The sequence below is a fragment of the Gobius niger genome (genome assembly GCF_951799975.1).
Source record: "Gobius niger genome assembly, chromosome: 4".
NCBI lineage: Eukaryota > Metazoa > Chordata > Actinopteri > Gobiiformes > Gobiidae > Gobius > Gobius niger.
This window is the reverse complement of record NC_136855.1, coordinates 40,354,164-40,369,975: the sequence shown is the minus strand read 5'-3', so window position 1 is coordinate 40,369,975 and position 15,812 is coordinate 40,354,164. Positions and strand designations below refer to the sequence as shown.

The window sequence follows — 15,812 nt, the reverse complement described above, 5'->3', positions numbered from 1 at the left end:
GTGCCTCAGGGGACTGTAATGGCCCCCCTATTGTTTGTCAACACCAGTGTTTCTAAACCAGGGGGGCTTTCACTTGGTTAGTGCTGGATCGTATGCTCCGGAGGGACGGTCTGCTGTGAGTTTGTATAGATCTATGAGTTGGTTTGTCTAAAAATACAAATAACCCTAATCCTTAAGGTTAACCCCTTAAAACCCAGCTGAACCGAGCACATTTTCTCCAGTTTGGCTTTACCCCAAGTCCAAGAGCTTCTGGAAAAAAGGTGTGGAAATAGCAATGAAACAATGATGGAAATGTGACAAAAAAGTGAGAAAACATTGACGAAAAAAGTGACGAAAAATGGATGAAAAAGGGGCAAAAATGTCACGAGAAATTGACGAAAAAATGGATTAAAAAAATGTCAAAAATGTGACAGATTAAAAATTTACGAAAAATGACCGAAAAAATGACAAAAATGTGGCAAAATGTGACAAAAAAAGTGACAAAAAATGACAAAAATGTGACAAAAATGGATTAAAAATGGACGAAAAAAAATGACAAAAATTTGACAAAATGTGAGAAAAAAAGTGACAAAAAAATGACAAAAATGACAAAAAAATGACAAAAATGTGACAAAAAAAGTGACAAAAAATGACAAAAAAAAAAGATAAAAATGTGACAAAAAGTGGCAAAAATGTCACAAAAATGTCACAAGAAATTGACGTTAAATTGACAAAAAAAATGACAAAAAAGTGATAAAAATTAGTTGAATACCCAACAAAAAAATGTTGGAAAAAAATCTGATGACGTGAGGAAAAAGATCCTCTCGGTTCAGGCGGGAGTTCAGAGGTTAACCATTTCCCTGGCCCTGACCTTCATTTGTGTCATGATATCAACAGGTTTCAAACTGAGATCTCTACATTCATTTTTTTCCCCTATTCACCTGCAGTGTCTCGCCTTAAGGTTCCAAGCTCCAATACAGGTGTGGGACAGGGGCTAAAACTCCACAAAAGGTTTTCACCACATTGACTAATGATCTATACGCTTCAATATGTGGCCCTTGATGAACAAAGTATGTCTTAAATCAGACCGAATATAGAAATGCAGATGACCTTATAGTTCCACCTGATAGTCCAAGACTCCATGTTTCTCACTATCCCACTGTTCCTGCGTTAAAACCTCCAACATCCCGCCCTCCTGATCCCCACAGAGGCGCGTTGTGCGAGCCTGTTTTTGTTCCCCAGCGGTTGAAGAACAGCCGGAGTGAGGTCTGCTGTGTCTCAAGTGCAGCTCGATAAACAGAGCAGTCAATATGGCGGCTCAGGGGGGGGCGGGTCAATGAGCCGGGAGCTTCCTGCGCGGGGAACCGGGGTACAGGGGGCCTTTGTGCACACCGGGCCCGCTGCCTCGCTCACTCACTCGCTCGCGGGTTTTTTTTTTTCTTTTCTCCGGTTTTCAAGCACGTATTGAGAGGCTGGGTGGAAATAAAGAGCTCACTTGTAGGAAATTTCTGCTTTTGAGGAGCACAATGAAGGAGCGGGTTTTGTCGGTCGACTCGCAGCTGGAGATGGAAGGGTCGGGGTTTGTTTTCAGACGGTGTTTGTTTTCGATCGATTGGCGTAAGTGACGTGAGATTAGCATATTCATTTACAATCGTGAAAAGGATGAAGTGTTTGCTCGTTAGGGCCGCACAATATATCACGAAGGGCTTTCATCTAACTGAGATAAACACTTCATTTGCAAATTTGCTGAGCCTAAAACGATTAGAAAAGAGGAAAAAATTACCAATATTTCCAGCGACGAAATCTAGAGATGGAGCCACGTTTTAATTTATGGTTTTGTTCTGTTGGTAAATGACTGTTGCAAAGATATTGGATCTAGTTATTAATGTGTAAAAGCTCAATAAATCAAACAGGAATTAAATGTTGGAAAATCCCTCTGAAGAAACGTAATATTTCAGGTTCAAGACTGGAAATGTGGGCGCTGCTTAAAGGGATATTTCAGGATTTTTGACATAGGGCCTCATGTCCTTGTTATCTAGAGTGTTGCTGATTTCTGGAGATATGTATATATATTTTTTGTAATTCATGCAGTTGTTATATTTGAAGAGCTTCGTGGCGCTAGGCTAATGCAAGGCTAGTGCATGTCTATGGTATCAGCTAGCCTGCATTAAAAACAGTGTGACCCGCTCCACAGAGCACCTGAGGCAAATCACTTATAACGCCGGACTAACTAATATAACTGACCTGCATCACATGAATGATCGCATTTTGAGGGACTATTTTCTAGCAGATCACTCCGCCGCTGTGAAGATGATGCTGCTCAAACGCAAAATGGTTAAAATGACTTAATTACACGGACATGTATATGGTTAGTCTGGTGTTATCAGTGATTTGCCTCAGGTGCTCTGTGGAGCGGGTCACACTGTTTTTAATGCAGGCTAGCTGATACCATAGACATGCACTAGCCTTGCATTAACCTAGCGCCACGAAGCTCTTCAAATATAAGAACTGCATGAGTTACAAAAGAAAAATGAAGGAAATGAGAAGCGTGTTCTTGGATGGGAGGCCGTCTGGGTGAATGTAGTGAGTGAGTGGAGGGGTCGAGGGGTGGAGGGTGCAGACTGGCCTCGCTCAGTCAGTGAATAAATAATGAGGACAGTGTAGCGCTGTGAGAAACTTTTACAGGATTGTAAAACGCAGTACATGTGTATAAAGTTTTACGTTAATATCGCTGCCATTTTTTTCCGCTGCCGTCTTCTCGAAAGGAAATTAAATGACCATATTGGGGTTACAGAGTCAACATGGAAATGTCAATATTCATGAATGAATAGCATGATTATTGCTTTGTCTGTGTGACATGTTTAAGTTTGTGCTCCATACCACATGGTGAAGGAAGGAAGGAAGGAGGGAAGGAGGGAAGGAGGGAAGGAAGGAGGGAAGGAGGCTAGGAAGGAAGGCAGAAGGCTAGGAAGGCAGAAGGAAGGAACTAAGGAAGAAGGCTAGGAAGGAAGGAAGGAAGGAAGGAAGGCAGAAGGCTAGGAAGGAAGGAAGGCAGAAGGGAAGGAAGGAAGGAAGAAGGCTATTAAGGAAGGAAGGAACTAAGGAAGAAGGCTAGGAAGCTGGAAAGCAAGATAGGAACTGATCATTTTTTTCATACTCTGACATTAAAACAGATGTTAAGGGAGAAAACTAGCTAAAAATCATGTTTCAACCTCACACAAGTTAGTAGCAGCACTTTCTTGTGGATCTTTTGGATGTTCAGCATGATCCTAAAATATAATCATCGTATCAATGTGAGTCAGTGTGGGACATTACAACAGTGTGTCTGTGACAATACAAAAGCCTGTGGTCCCACCTTCTAAACCGTGGCAGAGAACAGATTATCCTCCAACACAACCTCACCTCTTCTCTCTTGAACCGCCATAGAAAAGTTGAAGTCCGGGCGTTTCGTTCCATAAGTGCTTCTGTGGATCCGTCTGCTGAACAAAGCGCACACGGGACGAGGCCGCAGGACGGACCCATCAAACAGACAAGCTCATTCCCCGTGTGCGCCCGCGGTCAGCTGCTGCCCCCTCTGCCTGCTGACAAACGGGTCGTCCTCCGTCCGCCCGGGCCCATGCGTCAGCGCCGACAGGCTAATGTGATTCCTGACAGCGGCGGCGGCGGCGGCGGCGGCGGCGGCGGCGAGGCCTCTGCGAGCTGAGCCGTGTAAAAAATACTCTGGAGAAAAGATTTGGGTTTGAGGTTTTGCAGCGGATGTTTGTGGAAAAAACGCTTCAGTTGAATTGACACCAGGATCTTTACTGTTAGAATCAAGCTAACGATAGAGCTATGCTACCGCTAGCTTGATGCTAATGTAAATTTTGCGCAATCTTGGTCAATTTAGAACAAAAACAGATTCCATATTGACTTTAGCTGCGGTTTATATTAGATTTATGTCTCTCCTTTTACATGTTTTGGTAATGTTAATGTTGAAGCTGAGTCTGTGACAAATGTTCGCTAGTTCCCGACAAAATGGCGGAGTTTGCCCATCACGTCCCATCCAAGAGCGAGTCCCGGTTCTATCCTTAGAACATGGAACTCTCCCTCTTTCTATGTCAATAATGTTGTAGATTATAACGGGGTCTTACAAAGTTTTACAACATCATACAGAAAACTGTAAGATCTTGCAAGGATCTTATCTTCAAAGTCTTGTTCCTGAATTAGCAGGTTATTAGCTTTTAAAGGGCGTGTATTTCTAATTGTCTACTGGTTACATCAGTATTTTAGGATATGTGCACTTAAAAACATTACTGTCATCTGCTCATTTATTAGGCTACATCTCATTGAGCTGCCATAGCAAAGGCTGCTCTATTAGCATTAGCATTAACTGCCATAGACATTAAGGATGCACCGATCCACTTATTTGAGCTCCCGATCCGATATTTTGACACCTCATCCGGCCGATACCGATCCGATGCAGTCTTTTTGTATTATATTTTTATATAATATATTTCATTATATATCATAACCTATGGATATTACAGTAGTTTCACTAATTGGCTTTTTAAAAAATAAACATGCAAGAGGTTTTGGCTTCAGCTTTGAATTTTGAATGAGAATGTTTTTCAGAAGTGTTAGCGGCAGGTTAATGATAGTAGACGGATTAATTTAAATCCTCCTGTGTGATGTGGATGTTGTTCTGTTATGATTGTACAGTTTCTGTGATTTTATTTTGGCAGCATCTGAATTCTGTTTTGAAATGTGTCTTGTATGTGCAAGACACAATAATAAGAATAAATCAAATCAAATCAATCAAATCAAACCCAATCAAATTAGAAGCTAGTTTAGCGATAGCATGAAGGCCGTGAATCATCATGGATCCAGGACCACCCATGATGATTCACGGCCGTCTTTTGCATCGGACCCGTCCAGTCATCAAATCCGATCCGAGACTGTCAAAATGCCCGGATTGGCACCGATACCGATACTGAATATCGGATCGGTACATCCCTAATAGAAATCACTGCTTAAGTTTGGAGAGGCATGTTTTGTCCTGGCATTTCTATCATTTCTTTATCATTAACATCTTACAGCATGAAGTTTAGAGGCCATTGGATGTGTATCCGACCCACAAAAACAAAAACGTAACTGAATTTGAGTTAGCATTTAGCTCAGAAGACACTAATTTGTATCTAAAGTAAAATCTCCAAAAATCCGTACATTCATTTATGATTTCTAACGAGGCTTTGACCTGAATGTGGTCGATGATTGACAACAGCTGAAAATATTTGGCTCACTCTTCCATTGTGATGTTTGGAGGCTAATGCTAACGGCTAACGGACGCTGAAACGTTGCAAAAACAACCCGGGAATAACTTCTGGCTTTGCACTCGATGCCTTTAGGCCGTTGTCCGGGAAAAGTCACGATTTGTCAGCTTGTTTCTTTGTAGAGTTGCCTCCTGGAGTGTCGTGTAGTTTATATCACTCCAGCCGTTATTCGATCAAACTCTGTCTGCTTCTCCATTTCAGCAGCTCAAAAACAGATCGTGTTATTTCCTCCGTCTCCTCTTCGCTTTTGCCGCTAATGAAAGCGTCTCTAAACCTCTTCTCTTTGAATCCTTGGGTTTATTTTTCCGAACAGTTCACGGCGTCCTCCGAGTTTGGAGCGGGAAATAAACACTCATTATGAAAGTGATTTCTTAGTGTTCCTCAGCCTTGAGCCTGTTACAGCGTTTCTCTCAAGGCCGGCCTCCGCGTCCTCTCTGCACTCGCCGAGCGGGACGGAAGAGCAACAGAAAACGCCAAATAAGGGAAGAAACACATGTAGGAAGAAGCCGTTTCTTTCACCTGGAGCAGCTGGAGGCTCCGGGGGTTTGGTTTTGGAATTAGCATCATGTCTTTGGTTCAGAACTTGTAGCTTTGCCTCCTCTTTGGTCTTTCTGACTCTTTCAAACTGGTCTCATTGGAAGTTTGCATGTTTTTAGGGCCTTTCTTTGATTTTCAGTTGAACGAATGAATGAAAAACCTTCTTGTCATTATACAGTTGTACAAAGAAACTGTGTAGATCAGATGTTGGGTTCGTCCTGAGCCGACGCTGTGGGTCAACCAGACCAGCATGTTTTACCCAGAGGAAGCCTACGCAGACATGGGGAGAACATGCAAACTCCAAGGCTGTGTCCGAATGTCCACCCGAGTCCCGAACCCCTCATTCCCTCCATAGGCCGCACTATATCGACTATATAATCCACTGGTGCTGTTGGTGATTCGGACACAAGCCACTACTTTCTCCGAGCTGCAGATTTCTTTTTAAAAAAGGATTTAGTTTATTTTATGAAACAGAACGACGGTTTTGGCACTTTTACAGGCCTTTTTATTTGACATTAAAATTAAAATTTAAACTATCATCACAACAACAAAAAAAGACTCCAGCGTTGGCTCAAAGACTCCGAAAGTCGGTCCGAGCCCGGTGTCCGAAGCGCCAGCAGATTGAGCGACTACATCTGCTAAGAGTTCGCTAAACTCCAGGACTAAAGTATTTCTGTGATAAAGACCAAACTCAGAGACAGAGGAATATTTATGGATACTTTATATTTAACATGGACTTTTACATTAATTGGATTATTCGAGAGGAAGCTGTCGGTCATTTAACAGGTCAAGCTAAAGGTTAGCAGCTAACGTTAGCATCTTTTCACCGTAACCGTTTATATTTTGGTAATTTATTCATGAGAAACACAAACACACGACTGAAACAGCTGATTTACTTCAGTCGTGTTTAGTTCACAGACCTGTCTCTGTCAGGCTCTTCTCCGACTCTCCCAGTGCATTGTGGTTTATATTGACCCGTTTAGTGACCATCGATGCTCACTACTTTTCCAGATGCATTGTGGGAAATTTTGAGTGCTTTTTTCTCTCTGGACATTCAGACACTCCTACAACATGTGACCACTATATAGGGAATAGTGAGGACATTCGGACACGGCCCATGTTCCAGACAGTCGGGTCTCACAGCTCCTTCAGGATGTTTCATGGTGTGTAAGACTGGGGGTCTTTCCCGCCACCGCGTGTCTGTGGCTTAGCTGTGATTCTTGGCCTGATACCTCCTCGTCTGGTCCTTTTTTTGTTTCCCGTATTGCCTCTTGTGACGCCTTTACTGTGCTGCAGGTGTGGAGTCCTCATGGTGTCTCTTCAGTGTTTCAGAAGAAGAAATCTGTGGATTTGTCTCAAAGACCTTTAGATCATCAGCTCGCTGTTAGTTTACTTAAAAAAGCTGTTTCCTTTATGGCCAGTGAGAACTCCCTGCAGCAAAAAATCCACTGAACCTCACAAAAACACAGCAAATGTGTAAAAGAGCCTCTTATAAAACCATGTGGACCACGGAAGCTGCAAATACAGTTTTGTAGAAAAGGCAAAAACGCTGCTGTGCCGTTTTTGATCGTAGTTTGTCTTCATGAGTGACACTTTAAGTTATGGCTTTTGTCAACGCTCTGAGAATAAAGCTGACTTTAATGTTTCAATCTTGATTCAGCTTCTTCATATTTCACATCCTGTGCCCGAAAATCAATCATAAACATCAGAAAAGTGTCAAAAAGTTGGCCAACTTCCGGCACAATCTTGGAACCTTCCCATGTCCTTGTCCAGACTTCTTGTTCAGTGAAGTTTCTGATCGTTCCCGTTTAAAATGTCCTCCTTTCCCAAACGCTCCCGTCGGTCTGAAGCTAAGCCGTGAAATGGTCGTGTTACCGCCGGGCCCTCCCTGCCCCGGGCCCTCCCTCCACCGGGCCCTCCCTGCGCCGAGGCCCTATCCGCCCGTGCACATGGCCGCGCCGCGCTCCGGTGGAGGCAGATGGTTTAGGTGACGCTAAGCCGCCTCCCGCTGCTCCGGTGATGGGACGGGAGCCTGTTTACCAGAGGCTCTGCCCCACACGGGTGGAGAGGGGCCAGGGCTTGGGCGTTGAGCTGCTGCGGGGCCCTGGCTTTCGGAGAGCAGAGATGATGAGAGCAGCGTGGGGGCCCCTGGTGCCTGCCCATCTGCCGTGTCCAACAGTGCTAATGCATTCACACGGCTGGGGAGGGGGGGGGGGGTTACACAGTGGATTCTCTGCCATAGAAACCAATGAAATCCTTTTCTGTTATTTACCTTTTGTTCCCAGTGTCTCTCACACACGTGTCACAGTGAAACCAGCCTGTTCTGTTTCTCTGCAGGGTTTAGGAGACGTGTTTTTAACTTAAAGGGAGAGTTAAACGTGAAAACTTTACTGACTAGACCAGCCTTTTGTGGATGAAATGGATCGTCTGGATTGTCAACAATAAGGCTGGGAACTGTTCCATTGTTACATTATATCAGCACACCTAATGTCGCGATGTGATATTTTGTGCAGCCCTAGTTTACGATACCTGAACGATACTTTCTTATATACAAATAAATACATATATAAAACATTTGTGGTCTCGAACCAGAAAACAGAACAACGTTTATTTATTAATTGGAGCTGAAACAACCAAGTCACTTCCTTTAATTCTCTCCCTGGACCAACAGCAGCAAAACTACGTCTCTAAATATGTATATGAAGAAGAAGAAGATCTTTATTTATATAGCGCCTTTCACAGACATATAGTCACAAAGCGCTTTACATGAGACAATTGTACATTCACTCCATACTCGGTGGTGTAAACTACGTTTGTAGCTTCAGTTTCCCCTGGGGGAGACTGTCAGAAGCGCTTTCGCGACTACACACGTCTGCGCCAACGGACCCTCTGACACCACCATACATTCACTCACACACATCATTCATCCTGGCCTATTGTACATGTTTTAGTGGTAGGGGAAACCGGAGTACCCGGAGGAAACCTACGCAGACACGGGGAGAACATGCAAACTCCACACAGAAAGGCCCCGTCCAGGTGGGAATCGAACCCGGACCTTCTAGCTGTGAAGCGAGAGCGCTAACCGCTGTGCTACCGTGCCGGGTTGTTGCACCAGCCCCTATGGCTCCTCCTGCAGGTGGTGGGTCCACAGAAGGACGGCCTCATGGTTCTAACCGGGCCTGTTGGTCTCTCATAAGGAGCTTCTGAACCGCTCTTTGTCTGACCCGTCACCTATAGGACATGTTTGCCCTGGGAGACCCTACCAGGGGCACGAAGCACCGACAGCAGAGCTCCAGGATCATTCAGGCGCTCACTCCCCTCCACCACGTTAAGGCGGCGGTTCCAGGAGGGGATTTGTACATTCTAAGTTTAAATTTGCTTTTAATGGAAAACGCTGTTGTGATTTTGTGGAACATTCACACAGAGTTGCATCTTCCTGCAGTTTTGTTGACGTTTTATTGCATATATCTGTATATCTGTTTCACCAGCTGTAAACCTCAGCACACGTCCAAGTTAAACCTGCAGCTCACTTGGATTATTCATGCTTTGATCGAAACTCCACGTTGCACTTTCTTCTGCCACACACACACACACACACACACACACACACACACACACACACACACACACACACACACACACACACACACACACACACACACACACACACATGCAGAGGCTTTAACATCCCTCGCTCGTAAAGCGCAGTGGTTTATAGGAAATTAAGTTTCCGACGGGAGGAAGCAGCGAGTGTGGCTGCGAAGACTCAAGGCGGTCGGCAGGAGGAAAGAGAAGAGAGGGTAATGCAGACGGACAGAGGGGGAATGTCAGCTTTCAAAAGTCCAGTGTTACTCAGGTGTTGCAGCTACATTTGTGAACGTATGAAGCATAAAAGAAACAATCTGAAATGTGAGAGTTGCTGCTGTGCACGAGGAGACGCAGGAGACGATGCTGCTGCTCATCGAGTGCATTTCAGTGCATTTTTGTTTCTGGCAGGGGCTGTGAGGAAACTTTTTTCACAATTGAGACTGAGATACAACAGTTTGTCTCGTAATCTGGACGTTGGCGCCGCTATATCATTTGCTTTAGGGCTGAACTCAAGTCAAAAAGTCCCTCATCGACCAAAAACATGCAACTTCTGAGACCAAACCTGCATTCACAAGCCTGGAAAAAGCCACAATGAAGCTGTTATCCTCTTAAAGCAGGACTAAGTATCTCGTACCCCTAGAGGCCATAAGCGCAACTGCAGGTGTCGTTGTTGTGTTTTTTTACTCATTATTTATCCGTGAGAGTAAATACTACGCTGACAGAAAAGACAAAGGGACAGAGGGATATTGTTCATCACATTGCACAATGGAGATATTTTTTTTCACTCAAACTTGGCTGTAAATTAGAGCTGCAACTAACGATTATTTTGTAATCGATTAATCTATCGACTATTTTTACGATTAATCGATTAGTCGCTTGGCTATGAATCGTGTAGGAAAATTATATTTTTTCCATTTTTTTATCACATAAAGCTCAAGTGGATCCGCCTGAGGACGTGTTGATGGAGTAAATGTAAAGTAAATGTTTGTTGGAGGCTCTTGGTGCTAATTCTGCTTCTGATCGGATGAGACACAAACAGATATTCATGAAATTTACTATGTACAAAGTACTACATACACTTACTATAAAAACAAAGTAGGATTTCATCAAAAATACTACATTTTCATGTCATTTTTGCTCTATTTGAGTCTGTGTGAACCAGAAAACGATTAATCGATGACTAAAATAGTTGTCGACTATTTTAGTCATCAATTAGTTGTTTCAGCCCTACTGTAAATACTGTTTAAGCCCAAAGTTAGCTTTGCCCGTTAGCCTGTTAGCTTCTTCTTCGTAATTCTATAAGTGTGTATTGGGGATTTCGACCCGCAGGCAGCGAAGAGACACCAGGGGGAGATGAAAGACCCCCCAATCATCCCATTAACACTTGTATTACCCCCAGAGGGACCACGGGAAGGGTTTATTAAGGTAAACAAGTTACTTAGTTCTGCTTTAATCCCCTCACTTTCCCCAGTTTGGCTTTTTGGAGTTAAGAGTTTAAGAAAAGTGTCCCCGCCCACCTCCCCCCTGCGTGTCGGGACAGTCGACAGTTCCGTCCCCCCTCCGGAGCAGTGGATCCGGGCGCCGCAGTGCCGTGGCGGCGCGGGGTAATCGCTCTGCATTTGTCCTCATCTATTATTCAGCCGCCCCTCGCACCCCCGGCCCCTCGCACCCCCGGCCCCTCGCACCGGTTGTTGTTTAGATAAATAAGACCAATTAGAAGTTGCGCGGGGATAGAGAGGGGGCTGGGGAAATAATTAAGGCCAAAGGAGCCGTTTTAATAATGCATCGGTTGGTTCGACTCTGGAGGAATGAGGAGTGAGGGCTGGAGACATTTGAATAAAACAGCGAGGTTGTTTTTTTTCCACCTGTGGCGCCAGATTCACAGGGTGAGAAAATGTGTACGCGCAATTCGGACGTTCTGTCGTCCACTGCGTTCAGACCGGACGCGATGGAGGCTTCTCTGTTCGGTTTTATTGCCTTAATGGTTTGTGCAGCCCTGTGTTCTGAAGCAGGAAGGAGCTTTTCCTCAGTCCTTCATGTTTCTCGCTTACTCCAAACTCGATTACCGTTTCTTACATCTTCAGTGATACAGGAGTAGCAGATACTGGTACACAGGCTTAGAGCGCCCTTTAGCGGCTGCCAGTGTGAAAATAACAAACATTGTGGTATTATATATTTTGATGTATAAGTCGCACCCCCAGCAAAAAGTGTAAGACACAGACTGGATCTCCTTCTGGACCAAACAGCTGCTTTCAAAGTGTTTCTTTCAAATTAAGATGAATTCTGTCCCTCTCTATGTGGAATACATGGAATAAACCAGGCTGCAGTCGAGGCTACATATGCAAAGAACACATTTTTCAGTGTGAATTCATACCGTTGTTCACTCATGAAGGACCTGTACCACATTTGTGTCAAGAAGAGAACACAATTTTCCAAATGAAAGTGATTTGCCACGGCTTTGGGGATTTGTTGTTGCGACTTGTTGTGACAGATCCGTCTCCGGCAGTAATGTAGAATGACGTATTGTATTGTACGAGGCTGTGACTGTATCATCCAAAGGTCTATTGTGGATATAATGTTTGATGAGCAGAGTGACAGTCTCAGCAGTGGAAACGGTTTCTCTAACGCTTGCTCTCTCTCCGCAGGTTCACCCGCCCAGCCCTTCACCCCCTTCTGGTTCAGCGTGGAGCCCCAGGACACGGTGGCCACGCGAGGCGGGCCCGCGCTCCTGAACTGCTCGGCCCACGGCGGCGCGGCGGCGGCGGGAGCGGCGGCGGCTTCGGGAACGGCCGGCCTCAGGATAGAGTGGAAGAAAGACGGCACCTTCCTCAGCCCGGCGGCGGACGAGCGGCGGCAGGTGCTCCCGGACGGCTCGCTCCTCTTCACGCACGTGGTCCACTCCAAGCACAACAAGCCCGACGAGGGCACGTACCAGTGCGTGGCCACCATCGACAGCCTGGGCTCCATCTCCAGCCGCACCGCGCGCCTCTCCGTAGCAGGTCGGTGCACGCCATTTTCAGTTTGCTGTTGCTTTGTTGTTGCTGCTTTGAGTTACGCAAAGATTAAAGTTTGCTGTTTGATCACGTTCTCATTTCTTGTGAAGTGCGGTTTACACGCTGGATTTTGCTTGGAGCTGATTTCTGTCCACAGTTCTGTTTAAAACAATAGCTGTTCTGGTGAAGCAAGAAATTGTATCTAGTAGAGATGCATATACGCAAATATGTCATGAACAACCTTTCAATCTTTTCATCGTCAAGATTGGGCTGAACTCGGGCCTTGAACCACAGTGTGCTCAGATTACTCTCCTTAAATCTGCTTTGTGACTGTGGCTCTGAGGAGGCAGAAGGCTGGAGACCTCTGGCCTTTAGACGACGGCTTCTCTTGGTGAAGTCTCGCTTTATGGTTGGCCAGATTTTGTGCAGTCGCAACTAGGATCTCGTCGTGGAGGTCGAAGGAGTGTCAGAGCTTTAAGTCTTTTTGTGCTGTGCGAAAATACCACCAAATACAAGTCTTTGTGGACCACTGTTTTACGAAACATTCAAGATGCAAGATGTGTTATTATGTTTCTCTCATCCTTGATTGTGGACCGGGGGGAGGGGGAAGAGTGGTGGGACGGAGGGAGTTCAGCTTCCCGATGGCCCTGTGGACGAAACTGTTCCTCAGTCGACTGGACCTGACCCGTAGATTCCGCAGTCTCCTCCCTGAAGGCATAACCTTGAAGAGACTGTGTGATGGTGCGAAGGGTCCCTGGTGATTTTCACTGCGAAAAGTAATTAACTAGATCAGTATAAACGTCTCAATTTCAGCACAATAATCCAAACTTTAGCTATTTTGACTAGTTAAGAAGTTGTTGGGCATTTGTCCCAGATTATTTCACTTGTTCTGAGATGTTTCTGACTCGTTTCGATACGTTTCGTCCTTATTTCAGGTCATTTTCTTTGCCAATGGGGAAAGAAAATTGCTCTTATCTCATTGGCAATTTTACTTTCTTATTTCAAGCGAGATTTACCCTAGAACTGGTCTGAAATGTCCTCAAACAAGCAAAGCAAACTTGGTCCGATCAGGAAAAGTGTCTAAATGAGTGAAAACCGCTCAAAACAAGATACATTTCCTCAATTCAACTCATTTAAGCCAATGCTTGATATTCACTTTTTGCAGTGTTGACGGCTTTGTGGGTGAGACGGGGGGAGTACATCTCCTTAATAGAGGGGAGAGGGGCTCTGCAGATCTTCTCCACTGACCTCACGATGCGCTGGAGGCTCCTTCAGCAGGAGGCAGTGCTGGAGCTGGTCAGGGTGCTCTCTATAGTCCCTCTGTAGAAGAACCACAGTGATGGACAGGATGCTCTCTATAGTCCGTCTGTAGAAGAACCTCACAGTGATGGACTCGCGCTCTTCGCTGTGGAAAAATCCTGTATATTTACTCTGAAACTCCCACCTTCCGTAACCACATTTGCCGTGTGTTTTCTCGTTGCTTTATCCTCCTCCTCTCGATCGATATTTGTGTTGCTTGTCCTCGGTGTCCACTTCACACTTCCTGGTCTCCGGGCTTTAACGCCATTACGCGTTTGAACACGGCGACCCCCCCCCCCCCCCCCCCCCCCCCCCCCCCGACGAGCGCCCGGGATTATGAGGCGTTCGGAGCCCGGAGTCTGCGCTGGGAAAATTCAATTTGAGTGGGAGCGCGGAGGTGTCGGGGAACGCAGTTAGCTCCGGCGTGGCGGCGCGGACTTAAAGGCGCTCTGGAGAGGCCCCCGTGTTGACAGTAGGATACGAGCCGCGAACCTCTGCCCCCCCCTGGACGCATTACAGGATCCTCCGCCGGTGTCTGGTTGAAAAATGAATTGCGGGTTGTGTGTTGTGTCAATACGGGGCTTCTTTGCAGGTGTGTGATGTTCGGAGTTCCTCTAATCCAGGGGTCACCAACCTTATTTCAGCTGAGGGCTACTTTAAGAGCATTAAGTTGTTCGAGGGCGACCAGTTAAAAACAAATCCTAAAGACTTAAACGTACACTGTTCACTTATAGGATATTGACCCCATATTATATTAAAATAGCTTTATTTTAAACTCATACCGAGTCACAAGAACCGAAATAACTGTAATTTTAAGAATAGATTCAAGAAAATGAAGTGTTTTACACTTTAGAAAAAGTCCCAAGGGCTACTGGACATGCCCCAAAGGGCCCCAAAGGGCCCCTGGGTGCCCGCGGGCACCACGTTGGTGACCCCTGCTCTAATCTGACAATATATACAGACAGCATCTCGTCATAGAAGGGCTTCGGCTTCACCGAGGGGGAGAATAGAATCTTTTTAGCCATTTTCTGGTGAAATATGAACTTATTTATCACATAAATAAAGTCCAGTGTAAATCGGGCCCATATGGATATTTTCTCACAGCAGATTGTTCAGTAGAAGTGAAAAAACGGCAGTTGTAGCTAGTGCAAGCTAACCGTTAGCATTAGCATTCTCCGTTATTCATGTATTTATGGGCTGTTCAACCACTTTGCTCCTCCCCATGTCTTTGTATCTTTATTTAGTAGAAACTATATTCATAATTCAGCGTTTGTTAAAGTAGTTTTGAATAATTAGAGAAAGTTTAGATTTTTTTTCAAATTTGTTTTCCCCCTTAACTGTTTTCAAACATGACCATATATGGGCGATTCCAGAGACGCCGTCTGTATCTATGGTGCTGGGATTATTTAAATAAAAACAAACAGCGCTGTGTGATGATGTCATCAGGTTGCTGCTCAGTTTACTTGCGCAGGTGTGAGGGCTGGCCAGCAGGGGGCAGGTGTGAAACAGAGACCTCTCCTTAATCGAGGCAAACTTGAAATCATTTGTCCTTTTATGACTGTTCAGAAAACAGAAAATATTCAGCATATTTTTTTATTTATTAATATCATGACTAAAATAATCGTGTTAGCTGTCTGTGTTAGCGTCACAGCGCCTCACACAGGCCTGGAGGATGAATTACACCGTTTGCTCACATTTACTGAGCTGCTTCAGGCTCACAAAGAAAGTTTCTGAAAAGTGTTTTGTCTTCGTGTGGATATAGCTTTAAACACCAAAAGTGTAGTGGGTAAAATGCTAACATTAGCTCAATGCTAACCACGACAAATTAAGTGGATTTTCTTGATTTAAAGCGGACGTTTCGATGCTTTAGATTTCCCATTGTTTGATTGAATAGGTTTTGGCAGAGTTGCTTTGTGCCTGTGGGAATTTCAAACCCCTGTGCACCGCCATGTTTTGTCTTATTTTTGAAGAAGCTCCATGTTTTTGCTGCAAAGGTCGACCTAAACGAAGAGATTCCAGTCGTTTTGATTCGCTGGACTTCTCTTTAAGGCGCTGTAGCTGCTGTTTGTGCTTTGAAAAGATGCTCCACATCAGTCCTGGGGAGCGT

General features: G+C 45.0%; 1 protein-coding gene across 7 annotated transcripts in view; it reads left to right on the top strand.

The window, feature by feature from the left end:
• The window catches only part of neo1a (neogenin 1a), a 454,282-nt gene that overhangs the window by 159,511 nt on the left and 278,959 nt on the right, over positions 1-15,812 (top strand). For all 7 annotated transcript variants that reach the window (XM_079554653.1, XM_079554651.1, XM_079554650.1 and 4 more), the window contains exon 2: positions 12,059-12,412. In XM_079554653.1, the coding sequence (XP_079410779.1) occupies positions 12,059-12,412 (354 nt within the window). The remainder of the gene's footprint in view (positions 1-12,058; positions 12,413-15,812) is intronic.